This window comes from Tinamus guttatus, unplaced genomic scaffold (assembly GCF_059628265.1).
Source record: "Tinamus guttatus ecotype Peru unplaced genomic scaffold, ASM5962826v1 Tinamus_guttatus_pri_ptg000601l, whole genome shotgun sequence".
In the NCBI taxonomy this organism is placed as follows: Eukaryota; Metazoa; Chordata; class Aves; order Tinamiformes; family Tinamidae; genus Tinamus; species Tinamus guttatus.
In genome coordinates, this window is record NW_028289135.1 from 3,827,442 (window position 1) to 3,854,214 (window position 26,773).

Consider the following 26,773-nt stretch of genomic DNA (forward strand, 5'->3'; position numbering starts at 1 on the left):
TTAGCTGGAGAAGATGCTGCAGTCGCTGGCGGGCAGCTCCTGCGTGCGGCTGGTGGAGCAGCACCGCTCCGCCTGGTGCTTCGGGCTGCTGGTGCTCGGCTACCTGCTCTACCTGGTGTTCGGCGCCGTGGTGTTCTCCTCGGTGGAGCTGCCCTACGAGGACCTGCTGCGGCAGGAGCTGGGCAAGCTGAAGCAGCGCTTCCTGGAGGAGCACGCGTGCCTCTCGGAGCAGCAGCTCGAGCAGTTCCTGCTGCGGGTGCTGGAGGCCAGCAACTACGGCGTCTCGGTGCTCAGCAACGCCTCGGGCAACTGGAACTGGGATTTCACCTCCTCGCTCTTCTTCGCCAGCACCGTGCTCTCCACCACGGGTAAGGGCGCCCGGAGGCCTCCGCCGCGCGGCGGGCTGGGGGCCGGGGAGCCCTCGCGGAGGCGCCGGGGCTGCTGGGGCTCCCGCGCGGCTGCGGAGGCGGCCGCGGGCGGCGCGTAGAGGGGTCTGCCGGTTCCGGCCGCTGCCAAAACCCCGGGCTGCCTGTCCGGGATGCGTAAGTGCCCTCCTTTCCTTGCGCGAAAGGAGGCCGTCGGTTCAAGTCCACGGGTTTGCGTCTCTGGTGGGGGTTCCGCGTCGTTCCGGAGCGCCTCAAGGCGAAGGGAGGGAAGGAGGGAGCCGCCGGGCGAGGCTGTGCCGCAGGGCCGTGGCCTGGCAGCCCCCGGGCGGGCAGGCACCGCGCCGGCCGCCCCGCCGGCACCTTGTGGGGGCGCCTGGTGCCGAGCAGGGGCGCGGCGCGAGCGGCCGCGGCGGAGCTGGAAGCCCCGGGTGCGGCGGGAGCCCCGTGTGGCACGTGCGTGTCACGGCTCCCTTCTTCCCCTCCCTCAAAGAAAGTAAACTCATGTTTCTGAACACGCGCCTAAGTGAGCTAGGTGCCTGTCTGCTGTACTTTAAGTGCTTTCGGGAGTCCTCGCTTAGGATTTTTGGTCTGTTTCTTTATCTTTTTTTTTTCTTTCTTTTTTTTTTTTCTTTTTTTCCCCCTCCTTAGTTAGACTGGAGAAAAAAAAGTAACCTGAAATAGCAAAGAATAATTAAGTTAAATTTTTGTATAATTTTTACAGATGGATTCTATTTCAAGTTGAATATTTGCATGTGAAATACTAACAGTTATATATATAGCTGCTATTTAGAAGCCATAAATATATATAGCTATATATATATATATATAGCTATATTTATAGCTTCTAAATAGCAGCTTTCATTAGTATTTTGGAAGGCTTAAAGAAACATTTCTTGGACATAATTTCTATATGCTCCTTCTTATGTAACAGTTATGCTTCCTGTAGAGTTGTAATGGCTTGCTCCCTTGTAAAGGCTGAGCACAGAAACGTGTGCTGAGAAGCTGGTCTTGTGGCAGTTCAGATGACTTAATCAATCGACTCACTGAAATAAAACTTTTTTTTTTTAATCACAGAGTAGTTGAGGTTGGGAGGGGCTGTTTGTGCAGGGAGACTGGACCAGGTGATCTAGAGTCAAGTCAGAGCAGGTCACCCAGCACCGTGGTCGGATGGCTTTTGAATATCTCTGAGGATAGAGACTGCATTCTCTTTGGGTGACCTGTCCCAGTGCTCAGTCACTCTCAGAGCTTCATTGTTTTTATCTAGTAAGGAAAGCACTTAAAAAAGCCTTAAAACTAGACCTCAGGCTTTGCCCTGCAGGTAATTTGAGCCTTTACTTCTATAAGAATTTTAAAAAAGCATTGCACTTTTAAATTCTCTGCCCCCCGTCCCGTCCCCAAGCGAACACTGTGAGATGTATCAGCTGATTTTATATATTTTATATATTTTATATATATATTATTTATATTTATATTATTATTTATATTATTATATTATTATATTTATATTTATATATATATTATATATTTATATATATTTATATATTTATATTTATATTATTATATTATTTATATTATATATATATTATTTATATATTTTATATATATATATATATATAAATAACATTTGGTGGTGTGTTTACAAATGACGTCTGCTTCTTTTAAGGGGTTTTTGAAGAGTAAGATGGGGGCAAAGAGTGGTTTGTTTTGTTTGTTTGTTCCCCTTTTTGGTCCTTGTAACTGTAATTAGACAGCAAGATGTGAAAGTGACACACTTATGGCACCTGCAGTTAAATGATTCCAGTGAATGAAGTTTTAAAGCTATAATCAATGTATAGCAGTAACAGTGGTAAGTATGAACATATAATAGTATTTTTTTTCTTTAGTAAAACCATAACATTCTTTAAACTTAAAACACTGAATTGTATAGATCTCATACTACTATGTTTTTGTTTCTAATCGAATAGATTTTCTAACACCTGTTTTTGCATTCTTTTTTTAATATTATAATCTGTACTTTAAAGGAAATGAAAGGCCCGGCTTTTATACTAACTGTATAAGAACAGGTGTATGTAACTTTTCATTTTTTTATTGGAAAAACCTAATCCACAAATACTGCAATATACTTTTAAATCTGACAAGTTCCACTTTAGAGATGAGTAAACCCCCCAAAAGTTCGTCAGGACACTGGTCCCAATTTGTCAGTCAGTATTTGGACTGAGTTAGTAATACTAAACAACTGCCTTTTAAGATGCAGTAATTGGATTCAGTAGTACAGCTGAGGCACAGACACTGCTTTCTCCTTGCACATACACTCTAGGGCAAGGCATAACCTAATTTGAGGCTAGAGACTTCACAAGGGAACTACTGAAAACACAAGCCACTGTTATCCAAGTTGAAAGTCTTTTAAAAAAACACTTTGGACGCATGCACTTTGAAAACTGAGTATCTGAAATGTGTGGTTTTCATTCCTCTGACTATCAAACCAAAGTTTAGATAAGACATAAAATGGTACTTCCTTCTATATCTAACAGTCTGTTGAGCTAGGCCACTCTTAAAATAAGAAATGGATGGATTTTTGTTATGGAATTGGCTTTGAACTTTACCTAGGAACATTGTTGTACTTCTTGCATTGCTCCTTGTTTTATATAAGAGGAACTCTTATAATTCCACAGATCTAGATGCGGACCAACTTACTATGTCCATCATTTGCCTAGATTCTTCCAAGAGCATACAGTTTTCAGAGATGGATTTCCCACTCCCCTTTCTGTCCCCCACTTGCTCTGCCCTTGTGCAAGAAACTTTAAGTCAGTTCAAATTGTCATTAAAATAAGACAGGTGAGAAACAGGACTAGCCTAATCCTGTGGACATTCAAATATTTATGAACAGCTCAATGTGAAGTATTGTATCATTACAAATAGTACAGCTGAAGTGCTTTCTATTTTTTGCAAATACTGTGAGGATAAATACAGAGAAGGGCAACGCTGGTATTGAAGACTAGCTGAAGGTTGCATCTTCATTCAGGGACATAGTCTGAAATTGCAAGGAGCATGAGGATGCTCCTTCTGTTTATCTGACAAAATTTACCAATCATCACTTCCACGAACGTGCCTCCTGTATGGAGGCGAAGGCTAACTTCACAGCCTTTTAGTCTTCCATAGAAAGCATGTAGGGAAAGCTTTGAAATTTTAGAATCTTCAACTCCCCTTCTTGTTTCTGCAGACTTTATTCTGGCTCTTATTAATTAGAGAAAAATATTGATAAAGCTGATTGGAGATTCTGAAAAATATGTACAAATGAGAGAGGTCTGCAAAACACGCACAGTATGGCAAACTGATACTTGAAAGCAATTCAGATGGGCTGCACACTGTGACTGTCACAGGACTGTCACAAGCTGCCTGAAGGATGGACAGAGTAATGATAAATGGTGGTAAAATGGGCTGGATGAGGCTCCAGCAGAATAATTACAGCGGTAACTGACAGAAATTTCATCTTCTAACAGTTTTATTCTGCCCTGTAAAGCTGCAGCAGTCTTGCGGAAGCCTGTAAGAGCAGTGTGCAAAGGGAAAACGAATTGATTAAGTGTTGACAATATAAACACAAGTAATATACAACTGTATGTGTTTAAACGACATCTGTACTTGGAAACTCCTCATAATTATGGCCGTATGTACATACATATTCATAGTTTGTTTCAGTGCTGGGTGTCATGAACAATCTTACTGAAGCTTTTGCTTCTGGTTGGCTTTATCATGGGTCCATCTGCGCAAATATGTGTATATTTTAAGAATTAAAAATACTTTTTCATACAGAATCAGTCAGTGCCTAGGTAGTATATTTTCATTGTTCTTAGTGTGGTTGATCTCTAACATCTTACTGCATGTTAGTGCAATATGGGAATACTGTAAGAAGAATGGAGTAAAAGAGGAAAATTATTATTAGTTGTGTTGGAAGATACAAAGAATAATGTGTCTTATACAAAAGGAAAACAGAAAACCGAAGGAAGGAAAATGCCATGAACTTATGGCCTGTGTTTTGAGATATGTTTTTGGAAAGTCTTCTCAGTCCAAAGGCATTTTGCAGCAGTCGGAAGAAAGGAGGATAGGTTTGTTCTGGCAGTCCAGCTCTGATTGATTGGGGTTTTTTCCCACATCATGGAGATAAGTTTCACTTATTGGTTAGACAACAGGGGCAGCTGAGAGAGGCTGCTTTAGGTCTTCCTGTACTGTGGCTGAGCTGCCAAGATACATGTTGCAAAGTCAGCTGCCAGGGCAAGGCACAGGGAACATGGAAAGAAGTTTCATCTTATGTAATGGCAGTGAGTGTTTTTGGATTAAGATCAGACCAGACTTTTTCTGAGCTAGAGGAGTCAAGACAGTAAGAGGAGGGAGGAGCAAGACCAGTTGCATTCCAAAACATCTGAATCTGGGAAGGTGGTTAGTGTGTTGCCTGCATCTTCTCCAGAGCTTACCCTGCGCTACTTCCAGTGTTCACAATGAATGTGTGTGTTAGGCTGCATTGAAAGAGATGGCACCCAGATCAGTGGCAAACTAAACTCATATTTCTATGTGCTGCATTTTGAACAGAGTAAAGATGGTATGTGTAACAGCTGTAGCTAAACACTCATAGTGGCTACTTACCTTGAAATTGCTTGGCTGGAGAGCAATGAAGATACAATATAGTTTGGGGGGGAGAGTTTTGCATTCAAGTTACGTAGCTTATTTGAGGCTTACTGGCAAGTGGCATGAATAATCTTGATTATGTTTAATATTAATGCAAATATTTGATCCTCAAGGCCATTTTCTTTTCAGTTTGACACTTGTAAAAATTCTTACTAATGATTTGTAAGAGAAACTGAACTCTGCATCTATTTATGAAAGATACTTGTGAGACTGCTGGAGTCAGTGGATACACTGTAAAGGAAGGGTTAGAAATTCAGGGAGAAACGACCTGTCAGTTTGTGTGGTTCCTCCTCACATTCATTCATCAAGCAGTGATCCTTTTTCCTCTTGTGCCCCTTCAGAGAGGAACAGACCCAGCACATGATGGCTTTATAACATCTCTTGTAAGAGTCAGACCACTGGGTCCTTCCTATGTCATGGAAGAGGGATAATTTAGCTCGATCAGAGGATAGTTCAGAGGCTTTAGAAGAAATGTGAACTTCTATTTGTTATATACTCAAGTTTATTGTAGAATAAATCATTTATTTTATAGCCTACAGAATGTGGTTAATATCCCTGAGGATGCCTGTACTAGTTCATTAATACACTGGAAAAAAATGTTCTTCCTAATTCAAAATTCGTGTCAAATGTATGCCTGGAAATTTGTCATAAGTTAGTTGTCTGTTCTTTAAAAAATACAAACTTTATGATGGTTTAAGCTCACATTAGTCTCAATAATCACTTCTGATTCCAGCACAAAACAGAAGCTTCTCCGCTCCTCTAGACAGCTTGTAAATCACTTCAATAATAACTGTGATAAATTGTAGTTGTTCACCGAGTGATCTGGACTTTGGGACTGAATTTTGCTTCTCTTAAGTAAGTTTGTTCCTAAGCAACAGCATCTACAGAACGATGTTACTTGCTGGATATGATCTAAGAGACAAAGCTGGATTGTGTTGTAATGCGTGGTGGTAGAAAACCACCACCAGGGAATGAGGAAGTGGATTGAAAAAGGTCCCAGAGGAGAAGGTTTACCTTCAATACGCTGATTGTTTGGATGTTGAATTATGATGTGAAAAACCACATTCTTTCATTTCCCTGGCTTAGTGAGACTTGAATTCCCGTCCCATGGGATGACCCAGGCATTCTGGGGTAGAGTAGTCAAAGCTGTTCCTAGATTGAGGTTGTCCCCTTTTGGATAATGAGACTTTTGCTGGAGTTGGGCCTTGAACCGAGCGTCCTGCATTTTAGATTAAGCAGTGTAAATGTGAAGTGAAAGAGTCATTCTGTCAGCCTGTGTGTCTGCTTTCCTCTTGGGGAATATTTCAGGATTTTATACAACACGGTACAGCTCCAGACTTGTGTGCTGTCAAACTCTAGCCTGGCCCCAGGGTTAAGAGGCTGTTTTCTGGGATGCAAGAGACTTGAGATGAGTTGTTCAGTGCTTTTCTCAAGATATAGATTTGAGCTGAGGTTTTCTGCCCATCTTTAGGAAGAAGAGGCAAAAAGACTACTGTAATATAGCTTGGAAAAACTATAGGAAGAGATGGGATGGTGCATATAAAATAATACTGAGAAGGTAAATTGAGTGCTCCTGGTCTCTGTCTTACACCCTGAAAACATAGGAATGTTCAATGAAATCAAAAGACAGCAAGCTTTAAACCAGAAAAGGACAAATTTACCAAGTTTTGAAAAAACTCAGCTTTTCTGAATTTGTTGGGGGGAGGTTGAAAGCAGCTGGCCCCTGAATATATCTAAAATATTTGTATTTTTCAAAATTAATGATAGCAAGCACTTTGGAAGGATATTAGTCCTCATGCTTTAGAGTGCAGGCTGCACTTCAGTTACCAGAGATGACAGCTACATGCAGTAGAATGGTCACATTACCGTTTGTGTGCCTGGTACAAAGCCCTCACTGTCTTGCCTATCCTGGCAGCCTTTAGCAGACAGAAAATCCAGGTCTAGCCTGTCTTTAGTTACAGGTAGGCTGGCAGCTTCTGGCTTCTCCAGTGGGCACAGTGCTAAGCTGTGCCAAACTCCTGCTTGTGCTTGCTGAAATAATGGGTGGCAAAAGCCCATCTAATCCAGTGATTATGCTCTGTAGGCTGGCGAGCGGTAAAATCCATCTCCTGGCAGAAGCTAGAGCAGCCAGCATGAGTGCATGGGTGTTCAGAGCAGTGCTGGCTACTGGGGGGGGTGCCCTGCATCTCTTTCCAGCTCTCTCCTCACAACTGTGTGGAACTGTGCCGCCTGCCTCGCCACATTCCCAGTGGCAAGGAGCTAGCTCCATAGGGAAGGTCTCCTGGAAAGAAAGGTGTAGTTGTGCTGAAGGAAGGCTTCATATTCAGTGTTCAGATGTCTGTGGCTGGTATGCCACTTGTCTCCAGACCACAGATGCGCACCTGGTGACTCTAACTGGTGCTTCCATGGCACTACTGTGCTCTGTATTCTAAAGTGATTTTTGTGCCATAGCTTAAGCAATTCCAGAAAGGTGTCACTGTCTTTTTGCAATTGGGGGAGTGCAGCACTGGAAGCAACCAGCCTGTCTAGGCAATATCCATCCCCTTGCAGCTGAGGTGAGAGGTTGGGCTGGGCAGCAGGTTTTGCCAGTAGAACGAGCTCACCCTGTTGTCCTCTCAGCATCATCCTGCTTGCGTGCAGAGAAAGCAAGGCCATGCCCTTTGGAAAAAGTTGCATGCTATTTACCAGCAGAAAAGTAAATAGTGAGTTTTCATCTGTTTTTTTGGCAGTCCAGACTGATGATGTGCTAACAACATAGATATGAGATTATCTGCTTGTTGTCCTTTACTACAAACTGAATACTTCTGAAGAATGTGCAACTTTTACACAGAAGCTTTTTAAGCATAACTTAATATCATTGCAGACACAGCTTTTGAGAAGACTGGTAACATGATAATGGGACTTAGTCATTTCTCTGCTCTTCATGTGCATGTCATTCTACACATACTGAATGTAAATCCTGAAGCTAAAATGAAAGGGTTAAAGTGTTCCTGTGAATTTCATCCTATGTGTCAGTGTCTGAGTGCTTGTTTTTGTGCCATTTAATTAAAAAGACTATTTACATTGAATCAGCTAAATAACTTTAAGTGTGTGTGTGTTTTGCTTTTTTTTTTTTTTTTCCTCACAACTACTTCACAAATGGCTTTCAAGGCGGAAATATGGGTTGGTTTCTTGCTTCAACAGATTTAGATATTAAAATGGTATATTTTACTGTTTATTACCATTTTGTAAGTAGATCCAGCTAGTAAGGTAAGTTTCTTCCTTCAGAGTTCTGGCTTTTGGGTCAAATTTAATTGCAGGTGGCACTTGGATTTGGAACTTTTTTCCTTTGCATAGGCTGTGTAATGTTGCTAGTTGTATTATGCAAAAATAGATGTAAATGGAAGCCTTTTCTCAACTTAATTGACAATATTTTTAGTTTGAGGTTAATTATTCTTCATTTGCTGTTTACAATGAAGGTACTGCATATAGTTAAAATGATATAACTGTATGTTGTTTAAATAAGTTATAAATTTGATTCAGCTTAAGTATTTCCTGAAACATTGTTAAACTATTTCAGGCTTTTCATATGAAAACATGCAGTGCTATTAAAAGCATAAGCATAGGGTATGCCTTTAATGCTGTTGGGGGTAAAAATGGTGTGACCTACAGAAAACCAAACAACCATGAAGCTGCCTGGGAATTGTCATAGGTGCATGTCTCTTTCTGTCTCTTATATCCTGATGTGCCTAAAGGTGACACAAGGGTCCCGAAGCCAAGCTAAACACGGACTTGCAGGGTGGAGGCCTCTTGTGTCAAGGGGAAAAAAAAAAAAACAGCCGGTTCAAAGCAGCTGTGAATTTTACTATTGTTTCACTGTTTTCTCTCTTTTTGTTATACATCAAAGCTCATATTTATTACAAAAAAATTAAATCTGAGAAGACTTACTAGCAAGAAGAAGGAAATGCACTGCTAAAGACCTCAAATGATGGTAGCATTGGTTGGATTGGAGATTAAGCATTTTGTTACTTCAGAATCACCAAGTGCAAAAGCAAGGCAAAGGGTCTAATTTCTTCTCCTTCCCCATATACTGAGATTATACAACTTCTACCAAAGCCACCTTTAATAATGAAGAAAAGTGTGTTTGAGAAATAACAATGTGTTCAGGGACCTGGAAAAAAAGCAAAGGAGCTTGGATATTTAACTACTGGGAAACTTCATTGTATAGTCGTACTTGGTAAAGGTAAAATCCCTGAAAATGTTGTCATATTTAAGATTAGCATGGGAAGGCTATGAAAGCTCAATGCTGTGTATTATTTAAGCAGCCATTTGCCCAACTGAATGATATTCAAAAATGGCATAGACCTTTCTCTTCGAAGTCTATGGCCTGAAGGAAATGAGAAAACCCTAACGCAAACCTGAAAACTTCCATCTGTTGTAGAGTTATGGAAGCTGTAGACTGTATGATTTACTAATGGACAAATAAATTTCAACCACTTTCCAGCATGCCTTGTTACTTATTTTCATGTTAGTATTTTAACTTTTAACTGAAATACTGACTCAGCTGTAAACCAGAAATAACTAAGAATCAAGGCATCATTGTGTTACTGCTTGGAAGTCCCAGCTACTGTAAATTGTAGGAAAGATCAGCAGAAGCCAATACAGTGCAGAAAATAATCTAGAAAGGCTAGCACTTGGCACATCCGCCACAGAGGTTCTCTTATGTGGGAGTAGGTGCATGTTTAATCCACCCACATACATTTACACACCCACTGAGCAGTCCAGATCCTCGCTTTTGTTTCAGGCCCACTATTGCAATGCCAGCTGGGCAAGCAAAGAACTGAATGAGAGGAGGTGTTGCGTTCTGTGAGTCAATGATGACTGTTGACAGGGAAAGAGTAGGAATGAGAGGGCATGCTCCTGCCTTACTTCATTACTGGAGTTCTGCACAGTTTCATTCTGCCCATCTGTAGTGCAAAAAAAGAAGACTTATTTTGGTCTAGTCCTGTAGGTACAGCTATTTATACTATCAAAACTATTTGAATGTTCAGGTCATGCTTTGGGAAGGTCATATTTTGCTGACGGAATTGTGTATGCTGCTTGCAGGAAAATGCCATTTGTGCTAAAATTTATAATTAGAAATAAATGTTGACAAAAGCAAAAGGTGCAAATTTTCTCGGTATCTGAAACAGAAGTCCAGGATGTAGATTCTGGCTTTATATTAAGTCATGTCCTTAAATGTCACAAGGGAGATGGCAATACTCTCTCACATTCCTGAGCCATCTTTCATCAGTAGATGCCAACGTGTGTGCATAGCAGGAACTGGTTTACTCATTAGAGCTCTGCTGTTATGTCCCACACCTTGTGAGACAGAGGGATATTTCTATGTATATTTTGCGAATGGCTGAAGTAAGGCAAAGAGAAAACCATTTATGAAAGGTCCTCTAATAGTCACTAGTATAGCTGAGAATAGAGACTGTGACTTGCCTCTTGCAATTCTCTGCTCCCACTGCTAGGCCACATTCTCAAACATTAAACTGATCTTTTCCAGCCCACAAATGCATTTCCAGAAGCTTTTGTTTTTGTGGTTCTACCTTCTTTAGTAGTATTTATTTCTGCTCTGTAGTATTTTAGGAAGTTATTGCTACATGAATGAGGATTACAGAAGTCACATCGAGGTCTGTAATAACACTTCTATACCTTTCCTTCAGAGGAGACTGCAGAAATAATGCCACACCCATGCAGGGAATTGTTCTACTCAAAAAAATAAGCTGCATATCAGCTTTGCTCTGCTGCTATGTGCTGGTTGCCTCCTCTTATACAGCATTTTTTTCAAGGTGACATTAAACAAGATGGGCCAAGCCTGCCTAATCTCCCTGCCCCTGGAAGTGTCTTGGACCCCTGTGGTCCTGTCTCCTCCTCTGGGCTCTGTCTGTCACTGAGCAGGCCCCAATAGTAAGACAGATCAGCCTGAAAGAAAAGTATTCACTTTATTTTCGCCAGATTAGTTTGCTCTGAGTTCCTGCAGTCTGATAAGCTACAACCTACCAAAGAAGCAGACCTAGGGAAAGGAAGGGGTATTTTTTTCAGCAGGGTCTCTTAGATTAGATTGGTTGTCTCATGTAGCTACTGGAGGAATTCATTGAAAGAAGCAAAAAGGCATAGGCCAAGTTAACAGCAGATGTAAGAAGCTGGTGACCTAAGAACATGTTTTCTGTAGTGGTGATGTATCTGACAACTGCTGGCTGCCCCTTGTAAAGGAGCGTTGTTTCAAAGTAAAATGGGAGCTGAAGTGTTCTCTTTGCTAATGCAGGTTCCAGCACCAAAATATTTTTACGTCCTGCACTGTTCCTTAGGTACACACATCTCGAGGCTCACTTTATATTTTTTCCCCTTTGATAACTGGAGCTATCTGATATCTTGCCTTGCCTTTGAAAGCAGTAAGGAAATAATGCAGTAATACCACTGTGCTTAGTCACTGTAACCTGTTTGCAAATTCTTGACCTTTACGGCTATAGAAAACTTGACGTGTTCCTGGGGTCAGGCTCCTGGAAAGAAAAGCTGTGTTAACTAGCAGTTTGCAAATTGCAGACCCAGGCTCTTCAGTGGTAAGTCTGTATTGTGGAATTAGCCTTCAGTTGACAACCTGCCACATATTGAAGTCTGAGAGATGCCACTTGCATCACAGTTTCCTTTGAGAGTCCCAGGTTGCACTGGTCTGGCCTTTTCCATTTTGGACAGGGTTTGCAGGCGTAAGTGCTGACAGGAAGGTGCTGAATAAGAGAAACCTTAGTGTGACTCGGTTCTTGGCTGGTTACTGAGCAGTTTCTGATGCTTGTGCTACCTCAAGGCGTAAGAAGTAGCGTTGTCACTCTTTGGCCCAAGGGGTCCAGCATTCTGATCGGGCAGAAGGAGCATTTTTAAGTTGTCCTGTTGTTTAGTGTTGTCTGCATTCACTGCGTGCAGAACTGTCTTCCTCCCTCTGTAGGAGGTCAGACTGATGTACTCGCACTAGGAAAATCGTACTGTAGGAAGCAGAAGTGATAGGAGAATTTCTGAGAGCATCAAAGAGGCACTTTTCTGTGACAAATGATGTCTGTTTAAAAAAATGCCACTAATCTAAACAGATAATAAAATATTTGAAAATGGTTAAGTATTTATATTGCTCTGATCTTTATATTGTTATGAAGTATCTGGTGCCTGTAGTTTGCTTTTTTTATAATACTGTAACACAGTTTATTTCTAAATAATTTATTCTAGAAGTAGTGCATGCAAACACGATGATTTTTTTTCTTTGTTTTCCTTTAATTTGCTGGTAGGAAATACAGTTGTGATTATGCTAAGCCATCCTCATTTCCATGTGACTAATCAGGCTTGCAGGTCTCAGAATTTTTATTTGCTGAATGGAATGTCCTAAACATGCGAATGATTAACGGGACTAGTGTGTCTATAAAATGTGCTTATGTTTCAGTGAGCTAGCTCTGAAAGCATTAGAAGTATTAACCCATTGTACCTCACAGTGTTTTGTTAGGAACATGAAACTGAGTACCTTCAGCTGGCCTGTATTCATGAGGTAGAGAGCCATATTTTAAATAAGCCAGATAACTCATCTGCAAATGTATTTCACTTGAGCTTTCATGCAAACGCTGTATTTTAACTTCAGAAGTGGGAAGACTGTTTTTTCTTTTTTCTGTTTTTTTTTTTTTAAGTTAAGATTTGATTTTTCCATATGGATTCTACCTCTGTAGAAATGGAGAATTATGTGTTTTAGTTCTGTGCATTCTGTTCTGTTACTTGATCTTCTGATTTTCGGTGGTCTGTGTTAAGTTGATTTACTCTTATTTTGCTCTATGTGCTGTTAAATTCTCCATACTTTCAGAAATAGCTATTAAAACACAAAGTAGAAATAGTTCTTTTTAACGTAGATGAATTATCATGTCAATTCCTTTGGATAAGGAATAATTAAATATCTTAAAAATACAGGTAAAGCCTATGTGACTTCCTCCATCAAACAAGGAAGCTGGTGCAAGTAATTTCCCTGAGTTCCATATGTCAAATCAATAATGAGATTAGGTGAATAAATTCCTCTCTCCCTGCTGTATTCAGTAGATAATACTTTTTCATGTGAGGCTGTATTTAAATGCAAAAATGCTGCTTGCAGTTTTGATTTTAACTCCACAGCCTGGAATTGCTTAATTTTTTAATGTTGTGTGGTAATTCTTTACTGCCCACAATACCAGTTTCATTCACTGTTTTCATGCTTGGTTCTTCTTGATGGTACAATAAAGCAATTCTTGTTTCAGAAGCGGAGGTGGGAAGCATACTAATCTGCAGCTGGTTGTTTTCCTATTCCCAGATGGTAGGAAGAGTAACAACTGCAGCTCATCTCAGTGCAAGAAATGCTAACTTAGCAAAGCTACACAGGTACTCCTCACTAATTAGATACCTAATTCAAGTACTGCCAAACATGCCACTGAGATGAATTCAAGGCTTTTGGCACATCCAAGACACATTTGGGGTGGTTACAAGTGCCCCTTATAAATTTGTCAACCTCTTGCCAGTAACTGCTCCTGACTTTGGTTCTTCTCAGGCTGAGGGTGATACTGCACAGGTGCTGGGCTCTGCAGTGACAGCTGCTGCATCCCTATAGGACCCTGGGTGTGAGCAAGATCTTTCAAATGGTGGGAGGCACTTGACAGTTTCTTTGATTGTGTTAATGCGGGTGACTGATGGCTTTAAAAATCTAGGGAATCCTGCTGCACATGTGCTACTGCGCATAACAGTGAAAGCTCCCTGACCAAAAAATCAACACAAAACCTTGTTTCCTAGCATTTCAGCTGACTGTAAGCAAAGCTTCCTTGCAAAAATCCATTTATACTTCTCTTCCAACAAATTTTAGTTTCAGAGACTTAGTTTTTTCTACCAAGAAACATTCATAATAAAATAATCTGTTGGTAGGAACCCCACTTTGATGCAGATTTTTAGACCACCTGTTGCATAGTGGGCAGGTAAACCAATAAAAGAAAAATTGGAGTTTATAGCTACATCCCGCCAGCCTCGACGATAACAGGTTCTAAATGCTTAGAACTAGTTTATACCAAACAACTGATGCCTCCCCAAATCAATTCCAAGACAGGAAAACGTCAAGCCCGCTGATGGCATCTGCTGGAGCTTACAGCTGAATGGTCTCCTCACAGTATTCTCTTATGTAGTTTTTGAGCTAGTTCTGGAGAGATCTACAAGTCACCCATGAAAACTCAGAGCAACGGGACACTGCATATCTCCTTGGTGAAATCTCAGAGAAGCCCTTAGGAAGTCCAACCTTGCTTTTGACCTGCTGGTTGGCTTGTGTTCCACAGGTTTGTGTGGTTTTCCTTTTTCTGCTTGTGTTTGTTTTTTTCCTCTGTTTTTTTTTTTTTTTTCCTCCTCCCCTCTCTCCATTGAAAAATGAATCTGAGATTGGATGGAAGTAAGTGTTACTGCAAAATACATGTTTCCTTGCTGTAGGCTAAATATTTGCTAGAGGCAGATTGAAAGATGCAATGTTATTTTGAATAAGTGTTTCTACAAATGTGCTCTTACTGAGAGGTCTTGGTGGTGGTGGTGGGGCAGGATGGGTCTGGTCAGCAGGCGGATCCAGTTTGATTACAGCTTAACCCTTGCAGAGTCTTAAGCACAGAATATGACTAAGAGGAACTGAATTCTAGTTCAAAAAAGTAGTTAGGAAAAAAAAAAAGCCCAGGAATGCATGTGTATCTTTTGACTGTTACCTGTGATTGAATGAAAGAATGTCTTGCCACAAAGGGGTAATAGAGCTGTCTGCTGAATACGCTCCTGTATTTAGTCTTTGTTCCTGCCTGGAGCACTGTGTGAAGCCGTGTATGCTCAAGGCATGGCTTCTTTAGTGATATGTCGCTTCAAAAAACGTGATTGAAGTTGGCAGAACTCTGTGGGAACACAGGTCCAGCCTACGCTTACCTCATGTGAGGACCAAGGTTTAGCTTGTCCTAGCAGAAAGGGGTTTGACAATGGCAATTTCTTACAAACTGCTTAGCTTGCAGCCAGGGTTTGGAAAGTCCAGTGTCCTGCTCAGCCAGGCTAAGAGGGAAGCTTTGCCAGCCAGGAGCCTGAAGAACCCAGACTTCTTTTGTGCAGTGGGTGCTTTCTAAAGGCAAGTTTAATGGCCCTGGAACACATGCCTGGTTCCAACACCTTTGTCTCACAGCAGTTCCCTTTTGATGATGGCTGGAGAGAATTGTGTGTTTTCACGTAGACGGTGCAGGGAGGGTGTAACACTTCCTTAGGGTTGCCCGTGTGTGAGTGCGAGCCTCCCTCACTCACTCTGCAGCCAGGAGGATTGGCAAGAGCCAGTATGGGGCTAGAGCATGGAAGAGTGCTATGCTTTACCATTTGAAGTTATTATCTTTTGAGTAGTATTTCTGACTGATAGTTTTAATGAGAGGGTATGTTACTGAGCTTAAAGATCATCCCAGACATGGGAGGGATATATTAATTTCTGTGTTTAATCTTAGGGCTGTGCCTTGTTGCCATACTGCGGATTGCATCTGTTGTTCATGCCGGTTCGGCACAATGCAGCCTTTTACTGTGTAGTATCTATATCGAGTTCTCCCTCATTATCCCCACCTCCTATGGATCTTAACCATTTGTATGTGAATGAGTTCAACGTGGCCTTTACTGCTAAATAGTTGTAGTGTTTTTCACTTCATCCTGTGCCACATGCTCTAGGTGACCCTATGTGTGCAGGGCGGTTGGACTAGATGACCTCTAGAGGTCCCTTCCAACCTTAACCATTTTGTGATTCTGTGATTATATACTGATCACATGACTAAACCAGCAGTAAATGTCTATCCTAATATTCATTATGCCCATCAGATTGTCATCCTTAATACATGTTATCCTTAATATATGTCCTGTCTTATACATGGTGTGATGAGTGAACTTTACAACCAAAGGGATATGGAGTATTTGGTTTAGAAATAAGTATTATTAGCATTTGTTTGGTTTGACCCAGAGTTATGGCTGATTTTCCTTCAGTTTATGCCATGTCCTGATATGTTCATTAATGACCTGTGTTTCAGGTAGCCACACAAACTGTTAACACTGTCATCTTATATCTCTTACCAGTGTGTTTATGACATGATAGCAATTCTCGAACTATTGACAGGTGAAAGGCTACTATAGCAAATCAAGACTGCAACTAAGAAGAGAAAACACATCCCAAATGGGGAATCATTCTTTTGAGATGTTCTGTCATGGGCCTACTGAACACATGCGCAGGACTGACTCTGGAGAGTCGCTGCTGACTTCAGATGTCTTCTGAATTTGAACTTAAGTCTGCAGATTTCTTTGCCCTTGGTGGGCAAATCTGCAGTTGGGCTTTGGTTCAAATCAGGATTATGCTATTGAAACAAATTGCCAGGTTGTTCATACTTCCCCACATTTCAGTTTACACTGCGGAGCAGTCCTGGAGCAGACACAGCAGCGTCCTTTTGGATTGAATAGCAAGGTGCATTCAGTCTTTGGGAACAGATTAGAGCAGACTGGAAGTAAACCCTTGCTAACCTACGTAGAAGATTGGCTTTAGGTCCATGCTGCCAGTTGTTTCAGTCTGCAGAACTACTGTTATTTACCTGTTTTTTCTTTTATTGATGGAAATGACAACAGGATACATGTACTGTTCTGTAACCAGATTTTTTTGAAAGCTTTTTTTTTTTTTTTTTCAAAAAATGTATTTTTATATTAGGCTTTGTAGATCGTGAGTGCAGGTAGCTCATAGGTGGAGCAAGGAAAACTATTTTTCATTAGCTTTGAGGAATCTGATTTTTTTTTTCCCTAGTTTGAAAAGACATCACTATGTTGTCATTTCTGCACAAGCGAAAAGGTTTGTAATAATTCATATGAAAGTATGTCAGAATTTTCAGCAAGAAATAAATAAAAGGTTTTGTGCTTTATTGCCATTTGCCATGAATACTTAAAATGACAACAGTTTTTCCTGCTGCATAACTGGATCAGCAGCAAACTATAAAGGTATGCCCAGGCTACAACTTAACAACCATCTCCTATATATCAGCTTATATAATAAGGTGTTACACAACCTTAATGCAATAGAGATCTTTCTTTTTTCTAGTACAGGTGTTTCCCCCACGTTGGCAGATAGCATGGAACAGAGACAAAAAACATCTTAGCAGACTTTGCAGCCAGCAGTAGAGAGAGAATTTTCTTTGAGGATCATAGAAAAGGGTTAAGAGTAAATAAGAATAATGCAAAGAGTTCCCTGCCCTCATTTTGAAATTATGAAATGTTCTTTGTAATCTGGAAGTTGCTAGGTCTGTGAAGCTGCACATGGTGACAGTGTGTATCACTTTAGAAACCTCTGATTGGATTTCATAATATCAAAAGAAGATGCAAGAGAGTTCTCATTATAGGGGGATGGCACTTATTTTTTCTATAATTAAAGGAAAAGTAGATACCTAATGTATCCTTTGTTCTGATCTCTATTGCTAAATTCACCTGAAAAGACCTAATGCACTTCAGACTTTCCTTGCATAATTTGTGGCTGAGAAAGAATATATGGAAAAAAAATGTGAAGAAGCTCAGTGTTGCTGCATAAACTGGCGGCAGAGAAGCAGGTTGCCTTGTGCTGCGGTTATGGCCCTGAGTGAGTAATGGCTTCACAAAACGTACAGGAGGAAACTGAGGAGGGAGGTGTCTGTGCAGAAACAGGAGAGCACAAAACCACTGACTGCCGAAGGCGTGCAGGGAGAAGGGTGAGCTGTGATCCCGGGGACCAGAGGTCTCAGGGCTCCAAGGTCCCATTCCTGTGAGAGGGATGGGGGACAGCCGAAGCCCCAAGAGAGGCACGAGAGGAAGAGCCCATGCTGCCACCTGTGATTGTGCCAGCTAGGTTTCATGGCCCAAGACAGGCTCTTGGGGGAGGCTTATGCAGGGCTGAGGCCCCAAGGGCTCTTTGCCTCTTGCTTGCCTCTCTTGACCTCCAAACCCTTCACAACAACCACCTGCCTTCAAGGCAGCCTCTGATGGACTCCTGTGTAGGAATCCAGGCTGGGTAACAAAGCCCTGGACTCACAACACACAATTGCAGCACCTCTGTCCTTTGCTACTACTTGCTTTATTTAGGGTTAAAAAAGGAGCTGTAAGAAGGCTGTTGTTTCTTAAGAGAAAGGTAAGTTACCTAATAAACTGCAGGAGGGACTGACTGTGAGGAGACACAAAGTAACAACAATGCAGAACTACTTAGTTGTTGCTTTTGACCCATCGGAGAAGGACAAGAGGAGGAAAAAAAGTAGTACCAACTCGTGCAAGGAAATGCAGTATAGAAGACTAGTGTGAAATGGTTAAAAATAAAAGTTCTGGCCTTCTCATAGACTATTATGAGCTGCCTAATGACTCTGGAAAATGACCAAAATGTGGTGTTATATCAAAAAATGCAGGGAGAAAATCTGTTTTACCTGGAATACAATGACCTGTTTTGGGTATTTCTCCACACAAATTGATGTAGCAGGAACAGTCAGATACAGGGAAGATAGAAGAAGAAAATAACTCTAAGATGAATCTCATGAGAGGGATACCAAAGACTGAAAAGTATAGAAAAATTATGACCAAGAATTTTTGTAAGATATAGGAAGAGACTTACTTGAAAGACTGCAAATGGAAACGTACTTTATTGAACGCATAATTGACCTGTATAGCTCTCTGCCTTAAGATCAAGGCATGAAGATTTGTGTTTTAAGTGATTTAAAATAAGCAGTTCGGTAGGATGGGGACATTTAAAATTCCATGAGAAAAGATAAAGGTTACATATTTTTATTTGAACATGTAACAGTAGAAGTCTTCCAAGTTGTAAGTTGGGGAGTAAATGATTTTACTACAACAACAAAAAAGCCCATTTATAAATGAATTGAAACCCAACTGTCCATATATTTTGGAGTTTTCCTCTTTATATGAACCATCAAGTGCTGGTTTGCCTCAGGAGGCTGAGCTAAATGGAGTGTTGATCTTATTTAACATGACAACTCCTGCTGGTCTTCGCATATTTCGTTCTGTGATATTTCTTGAAAGAAGGGCTTTTGTTTTTTTTAGATACTGCCAATGTGTGAATGGGCAGTAGAAAGGGTTATATATCTAAGTGTGAAATTCCATTTTGTCTATGGTGTCATTTTGCTTCTGAGTTTGTGCAGGCTATATAAATGTTCATTTTTTAAACATCAGCGATTTCAAAGGAGCAGTTATTACCTGGTGTTCGGCTCCTAAATATCAAAATACAGTAGTCTCTAAATCACATCTATCTTTATAATCAGTAACTAAGTTATCAGATATGCAACATGGGCCTATCCAAGTCTATCTCACAAGTCTATCCATTTCTACTCCTTGATTTGAACAAAGTCAAATAAAATGACGTTGTTTTAATAAAGGTACTATAAATAGTCCCCTTTTTGTGAGCATTCTTTTCTCATAATAAAGAGAATCTTAGTGCTGCAATTTTAGTGCTTTTGAGCATGACTGTTTCAGCTGAGCAAGGCCAATGAGTGCCCTGTTTAATATTTAGTGGAATGAGCACGGGCAGGGCGCTTTGTGGACAGGTCCTGGAGAGCCTCTGCCTTGAAGAGGTTACAACATGAGGAAGAGATGGAGACGTACAAATTAGAGGCAGGAGGCACTAGGGAGAAAGTGGCTGTGCACTGACACAGAGCATCTCCTGCCTTGGTTCTCCAGTGTCCTCTGCTCTGCTCTAGTGTATGGCTGTGCTGTTCTTTTCTAATGACTTTTGTACAGTTGAGGGCTAAGATGTATAAACTTTTTTTAAGGAGAAGTCTCATAAGCAATTCCTTGCTAGGAAAAAAATATGGGTCTGTTTCCTTACTGCTTGCCATGGTCTCATAAATTGTGACTTTCTGCTCAAGCTTGTCAAGAGAATTGTTCCCAAGCAGTGGCTTGGATCCGGAATAACAAACAAATACTGGCCACTTTGTCACTGCTTTTAGAAGATGGCATCCCCTTACTGCTGCTGCTTGAGCTGAGCATGTGTTTTCTCCTCAGTGTGCGAAGAGGAACACTCTGTCTTATCGTATTTCCTGTTAGCTGCTGAGGAACAGATAGACAGTCCCTGCAGCCAGCCTTCATGTGTTGTGGCAACCTCACGGGAACAACAGAGCAGATGGTAGAGGGTGGCGTTTGCTTCAGGCACCTCAGCTACTTCTGTCAGTTGGGCTTAGCCCAGGTAAGTGGCAGACTGGGCTGAGCATTCAGCCTAGCCCAGCCTAGCTGCGCGTTTCCCTGTAGCGCAGGCTTTCTGATCCTATACTTGTCTGTGATTGTGGGTGCACTCTGGGCCATTCCTGGAGGAACATTGCGGCTGTCCTGCAGGAAGGGTTATGAGAAAGGTGTTAGAGAAGTATCAGCACTGCAGCCCATGCTCACTAAGAAATGAGCCGATAACTGCCCAAGATAGAGCGGAGCTTGAACTTTACTCGTTATCAGCCTGCTCTGGTTTTATTTGATTGGTTATTTTTGCATATGTGGTATGGATATTTGGGTTCAAAATACTGAAAGTTCAGTTTAATTGTGCAGCTTAAGCATACAGTAATTTTAGGAAAATTAGCTTTCAGGAGAGTTTAAGGCTACACGCTCTATTTCTGCTTATCACGTTAGTTATCATTTGCTACCGAGCTTCATCAGGCTTCATCTTAAACATGGCTGTATTCCCCCATTACTGAAGCTGGATGACAGTTCCAAAACTCTACACTCTGAAGCTTAGAAACATTTTTTGAACTTTTAGAACAAATTTATTCATGGCTATGTCAAAGTTCTTTGTTTTTCTGGCAGTTCTATTGTTTGTCTAAAACATTTCTTCCATGGTGCTTTAACAGGAGATGCTATATCACCTTTGAGTCCTTATTCAGCTGTGCCAAGGAAGCCAGTTATTTTTACCTTCCTCTTCCAGAACAGTCTTTGATCCCTTGATACTTTCAGTAACTTCTCTTTTCTTGTTGCAAAGTGAATATTCTTAAGCTTGGATATGCAAAATGAGATTGATTATTCCACATGGGAATTGATCTCTGTCTTTTCAACCACTCTACCTCTAGTTCTGCCTTACTGAAGGCACCTTGTTACGGTGTGGTATTGCAGTTGCGTTTGCATGCATGTGTCACATGAGTCAGTGATAGGCAACTTACGGTCAGCTCAAAAGCACAGATCTTCTCTTTTGAATCTACAGCTGGGCAGCTAAGTATCCAGCATGGGTCCTTATACAGGCAAAAGATAGAAAACAGAGTAGGGGGAAATGGACGTTCTTGAAATAGAGAAAAGTCATAAGTGGTGTTCCTCAGGGGCCTGCGTTGGGAGCTGTGCTATTCAACACATTCATAAATCAGTTGGAAAAAGGGATGAACAGTGACATAGCAAAGTTTAAAGACCCTAAATTTTATTTCAGGTAGCAAGGATGATGGAAGGATTGCAATCGGACTAGATAATAAAGTGGCACTTTAAAATGAATGCAGGTAGAAGTGATGCACAGTTTAAGTAATCCTGATTTCACATATGAAGTGATGGGGTCTGTACTGATGGATGACTCTCAAGAGCAAGATCCTGGTTTTCTGGTAGTCAGTTGCGAGAAATGTTAGGTGTTATTAGGCATGGACAGGAGAACAAAATCAGAAATAGTCTTTGCTAGAGTATAAATTTATGAATCTGTAATATTAAATTCAAATGTATGTGAAAATTTCTGTTGGGTTAGTTGGTATTGGGAAACTACTGCTCATAGGTCTATTCTTGTAAGACTTTGTATGTTGGAATGATAAGACATTTAGCGTGTCCTTCATTATGTAGAAATGTCTCTGTGTATCTAAAGGAAAAAGATCATTTGCTTTGTTTAGTCTTCTTAACTTGAAAGGTCAGTATTTCTAATAAAGTCATTAATTTAGAAGGGAAATCTTTTGTGCTCATGTAAAACCTGAAAGGACCTTCTGAGCTTCACAGGGGAGCAGGCAGAGGGTCCCAGGAAGTGCTCAGGAGCTGCCTGGTCCTGTGCCAAGCTGGGCAGCCTGGCGTGGGTCAGAGAGGAGAACATTTCCTGGTCTGTGCTGCATTTACTGTTCTTTTCTGTGCCTGTGATTCCCTCTATGTTGGGCATAGGTTGCTTGGAAGCGTAGCTGCTTTCTCTGTATACAAGTGTAATTGCACATGTTTGTGAAATTGAGATTGCTGGTCATGATCAGCCTATACATCAGTACATGTCTATGCTCTAAATGGATTATATTGAAAATTTTAATATGAAAATATTAATATTTCTAATACATAAATGACTGGACAAAGTCCAGTTGCAACATATGAAGATTTTTGCTCCAGAAATATTTGGTCTGCTTTTAAGTATCTTCAGTGGATTATCATCTAAACACCTTGTAGAGGTATGGAAATGTGTAGTGTGAAATACCCATTGTAATACTTCTTTGCAATTTAAATTATCATAAATAGTTTTTAGGGTATCTTACTACAAACTACATCTACATCTTCTCTGAAGTAGATATTGTCCAAATGGACAGGGTTGGAAGAAGTTCTATGCCTTGGCAAAACTAAACAAAAAGGATGACAGAAAAGCCTGGCATAGAACAAACATTTCCTGGCCTGCTCCTGACCAGGCACTACTTCCTTCTCCAAAATAAGATTTAATAACATTATATTCACAATTTTGAAATATAAAAATTTTTCTGGAGTTGTACTTGTTAATCACCAACAATTCATCTGTATGCCTGGTTACAAAAGACCTCCTTTGAATAGCACTTGTCAAGAATAGTAGAGTTACAATTCAGCAGTAGTGGAGCAGTTCTTTGTCTCACAAAACACAACCAGGATTGAACTGGTAAGTGCGGTCCCAGCTTTGGCACACACCTACTCCGGTTTCATTCTCAGCCTTCTTCTATGCCTTTCCTCTGTTTCGTTGCAGGTTACGGACACACAGTGCCTTTATCTGACGGAGGGAAGGCCTTCTGCATCATCTACTCGGTCATCGGGATCCCTTTCACGCTGCTCTTCCTGACGGCCGTGGTGCAGCGCATCATCGTGTACGTCACCAGGCGGCCTGTGCTGTATTTCCATGTTCGCTGGGGCTTCTCCAAGCAGCTCGTTGCTATTATCCATGCCGTGGTCCTTGGGTTCATCACTGTCTCCTGCTTTTTCTTCATCCCAGCAGCAATATTTTCTGTTCTGGAAGATGACTGGAATTTTTTGGAATCTTTTTATTTTTGTTTTATTTCCTTGAGCACCATTGGCCTTGGAGACTATGTGCCAGGAGAAGGCTACAATCAGAAGTTCCGAGAGCTGTATAAAATTGGAATTACATGTAAGTGTCTAACATTCCTGTATGCTACCAAAGTTTTTCGAGCTTTCTCCATTCCATCAATTCAGTGATTTTGCTAGTTGCCGGCCTGCAAACTGGGCATTGTAACCAACTGTGCAAAGAGGAAAGTTTTAAATAAAGTCAATTTTCTTAGTTAAGAAAGAACAAGCTGAGAATAGAATTCCTTTGTGCTAAATCACAGCTGGCAGCTCTCATTAATAATAAAAAGATCAACAGTATTATTGTCATTGTTATGAAAATGCTCAGGATCGTGTCAGGACTAAGATTTCACAGTGCATTTCAGAGTCATAAAATGGTCTTTGTGGCTTAAGGTTATCTCATGAAGGTGAGAGGACAGGTGGCCAGCGATGAATCCAGGAGCTAAGGAAAACGAGGCAGAAGAACAAAGTTTCTTGCTAACAGAAGGTAGCTGAGGCTGGCAGTGGAACATACCAGCTGTCAAAAAGGGAAAATGGTAAAAAGGCAAGGCTATGAACATGGCCATTAAATTTAAACAATAAAACTGTCTAACTGTGCTTGACATAGAAGAGAGGCACAGTGATCAGTGATTTGATCCAAAATAGAGCTAAGAAAGCTGCCTGTTGGCAGTCTGGATAAACGTTCTGAGGGCAATATTCTCTAGACACAGTGAAACTTTCTCTGTTAGGGCTTCAGTCTGCACAGTCCTGGATCTTCAAAAGTACTTGCTACAAGACCCAAATAAACCCTTCCCGACAGGGCTATTTCTTAGGCTAGTATACTGTGCTCCTGTCCAGCAATCTTAATTTAGACAAAACGTCCATTAATTGCAGTTCATGTTTTGAATTTGCCTGCCTTGAAATGATGACTTCAACTAGTCAGGGCAGCACTTCAGCGGCTTGCCAGGCCCATCCGCACTGCAGGAGACTTTTCCCCTTTCCCAAGCTTGTTTTTCTCATTATCAGTAGCTTTTCATTATTACTCAGCTGATCTGCAGAGTTAACTCGGGGATGCTGAATAATGAAGTGACTAGCACCAGAGCCATGCGTAATGAAGGCGATTAAATATTCTAGCTGCTCTGAAAAATCAGAAGCAAAAGAAAGCATTATGGATCAAATCCTTCTCACTTCCTTTTTTTTTCTTTTTTCTTTTTTTTTCCCTTTTAACTGCTAAGTCAACTATTCCATTTTTGGACAAAGCCAGGCTTTTAGCTCTACTTCAAGATTTGGAATACTTAAGAAATAAAATCTAGAAGAAAAAGGCATTTTTTACTGAGCATATTCCAAAAGTGTTGAAGTTAAATATTTTAAAATCATAACTTGTGGGTTATTCTTCTTTTATAAGAACAGTTCAAGGGATGAAACAGTCTGTCTGTATGTATACAATCAGTACTGTATATATGCAGTGTTTTGCTCTTTTTGAATTGTATTTTCTCCAAGAAAACTTCTGGCCAAGAATTTCACCAAGGTTTGTGTCTGAGAATGTTTAATGAATGCTATAGACTTTTCAAGAATTAATGAAAAAATACAAGCCTCCTACTAAATCAAGTTGTGATCAGCTGGACTGAGTTTCAGAAATAACTACAAAATTGTTAGTGCAGATTTATAGATGCCTTTTAATTAGCATAGCTTTATCATTTGCTCCCCAGGCTAATTCATCGCTCCTATTTGATTTCATGAGGTATAAAACAGTTAATAAATTTTTGCTGTAGTGTTGATTTAGACCAGTATCCAATCTTGCAATATTGAATTGATGGTGCTCCTGGAAAACAGAGGAGTGTTATTGTCAGTAAAGTACCTATGATCTGTAACTACATGTAATATATTTATGCTTTTTGGTAACAAAGCGTTGCCCATATGTAGATTATAATGATTAATCTGTGTTGATCTTTCAGTACATTTAATGATCAGTCTTTGGAAGAACATGTACTTATTATCCATTCCATTTCATGCTATTTATCATGCATTTCATGTGATTTATTATGCACTCAACTTTACTTGATTTCCTCAGTGGAATGCTAAAATATTAAGGTAGGCTTGTTGTTAACTTACAAGGATCAGTTGCAAGGAGCTAGTCGTAACACAGACATTAAGAAATGCTCATTTCAACACTGTCCTTGAAATTGCTGGAGAGGAAACAGAAGAACATAGTGAAGCAAAGCTAGGTTTCCAGAAGTGACATTCCATGAGACCTAACTAATATCTTTCAAAGTCAGAATCAGTATGCCCCTAAAGTCATCACTAATGCTATTAAAATAACACTAGCAGGACTGGATAGTACTTGTACTGTTAGTAAAATTTTGCAAGTGGTCTTCAAGGTTTCGTCAGATGTAGAAACTTTGTCAGGTTTTTAGAAACATCACCAGTAATTTTACATTAATTTTAAATTTTGTTTTTAGTGCTTTTTTGTACATGTTTCTACATTCTTTATTTTCCCACTTATTTCAGTGTCAATTTTATTTCTATAATTTTAAAGGAAAATACTCCAAAAATATTCAAAAATAAGTGATCTGTCTTGCTAAACTGATACAAACAACAAATAACTACATTTAGTTGCCATGTTTTTACTTCTGTTTCAAACATGAAGTAATAATTAAAGAGCACATGATCACGAAGTTCATAAACACATGATTGTGAGATAGGAGATAAAATTCTAGTACTATGGTTGAATGAATGCCATTACATATTTTTCTCACATACAGTACTAAACTCACTTTTTTATTACTATCATTTTTTAATTTCTGGGATCTTGCTGTAGAGTGAAAAAGGCAGGAAAAGATTTGACAGTCCAAAGTGGGTAAAAAATTCTGAAAATGTGTCATGAAGATCAAGATACTGTTCAGAAAAGATAAGCATGAGAAAAGCTACATGTTTTAAATTGTTTCATCCCTGTTTTGCTAACAATTAAAGCACTGCTTTTCATTTCTAGGTTATCTGTTGCTGGGGCTTATCGCAATGTTGGTGGTTCTCGAGACTTTCTGTGAACTCCATGAGCTCAAAAAGTTTAGGAAATTGTTTTATGTGAAGAAGGACAAGGAAGAGGACCAAGTGCACATAATGGAACATGACCAGCTCTCCTTCTCTTCCATCTCAGACCAGGCGACCTCCATGAAGGAGGATCAGAAGGCAAACGAGCCTTTTGTGACTTCTCAGTCCCCAACCTCCAATGACAGCTCAATAAACAATTAATACAGGGGCATCTAATCTATTGTTTTGGTGCATATATGCTACTTACCATAAGAAATAGAATGCCTCTTTTACACAACTATAAAAGCTGGAAGACTGTGCTATTTTAACAAGGATTCATCACTTCCAACATAGGAAGGACTCTTAGGAGAACTGTGGGAGCCACCCTGGGAGAATAGGGAGAAACAGTG

At 40.4% G+C, this 26,773-nt stretch overlaps 1 protein-coding gene across 1 annotated transcript; it reads left to right on the plus strand.

The window, feature by feature from the left end:
• KCNK1 (potassium two pore domain channel subfamily K member 1) lies at positions 1 to 26,773 on the plus strand. The gene is made up of 3 exons (XM_088534909.1): positions 1 to 368; positions 23,026 to 23,421; positions 26,326 to 26,773. Exons 1-3 carry the CDS (start codon positions 14 to 16, stop codon positions 26,583 to 26,585), a joined length of 1,011 nt encoding a protein of 336 aa, XP_088391035.1. The 5' UTR covers positions 1 to 13; the 3' UTR covers positions 26,586 to 26,773.

Coding starts and splice junctions, on each gene's coding strand:
- KCNK1 (XM_088534909.1), top strand. CDS start 14: ATGCTGCAGTCGCTGGCGGGCAGCTCCTGCGTGCGGCTGGTGGAGCAG. Junction 369..23,025: donor CACCGTGCTCTCCACCACGG/GTAAGGGCGCCC, acceptor GTTTCGTTGCAG/GTTACGGACACACAGTGCCT. Junction 23,422..26,325: donor GTATAAAATTGGAATTACAT/GTAAGTGTCTAA, acceptor TTTCATTTCTAG/GTTATCTGTTGCTGGGGCTT.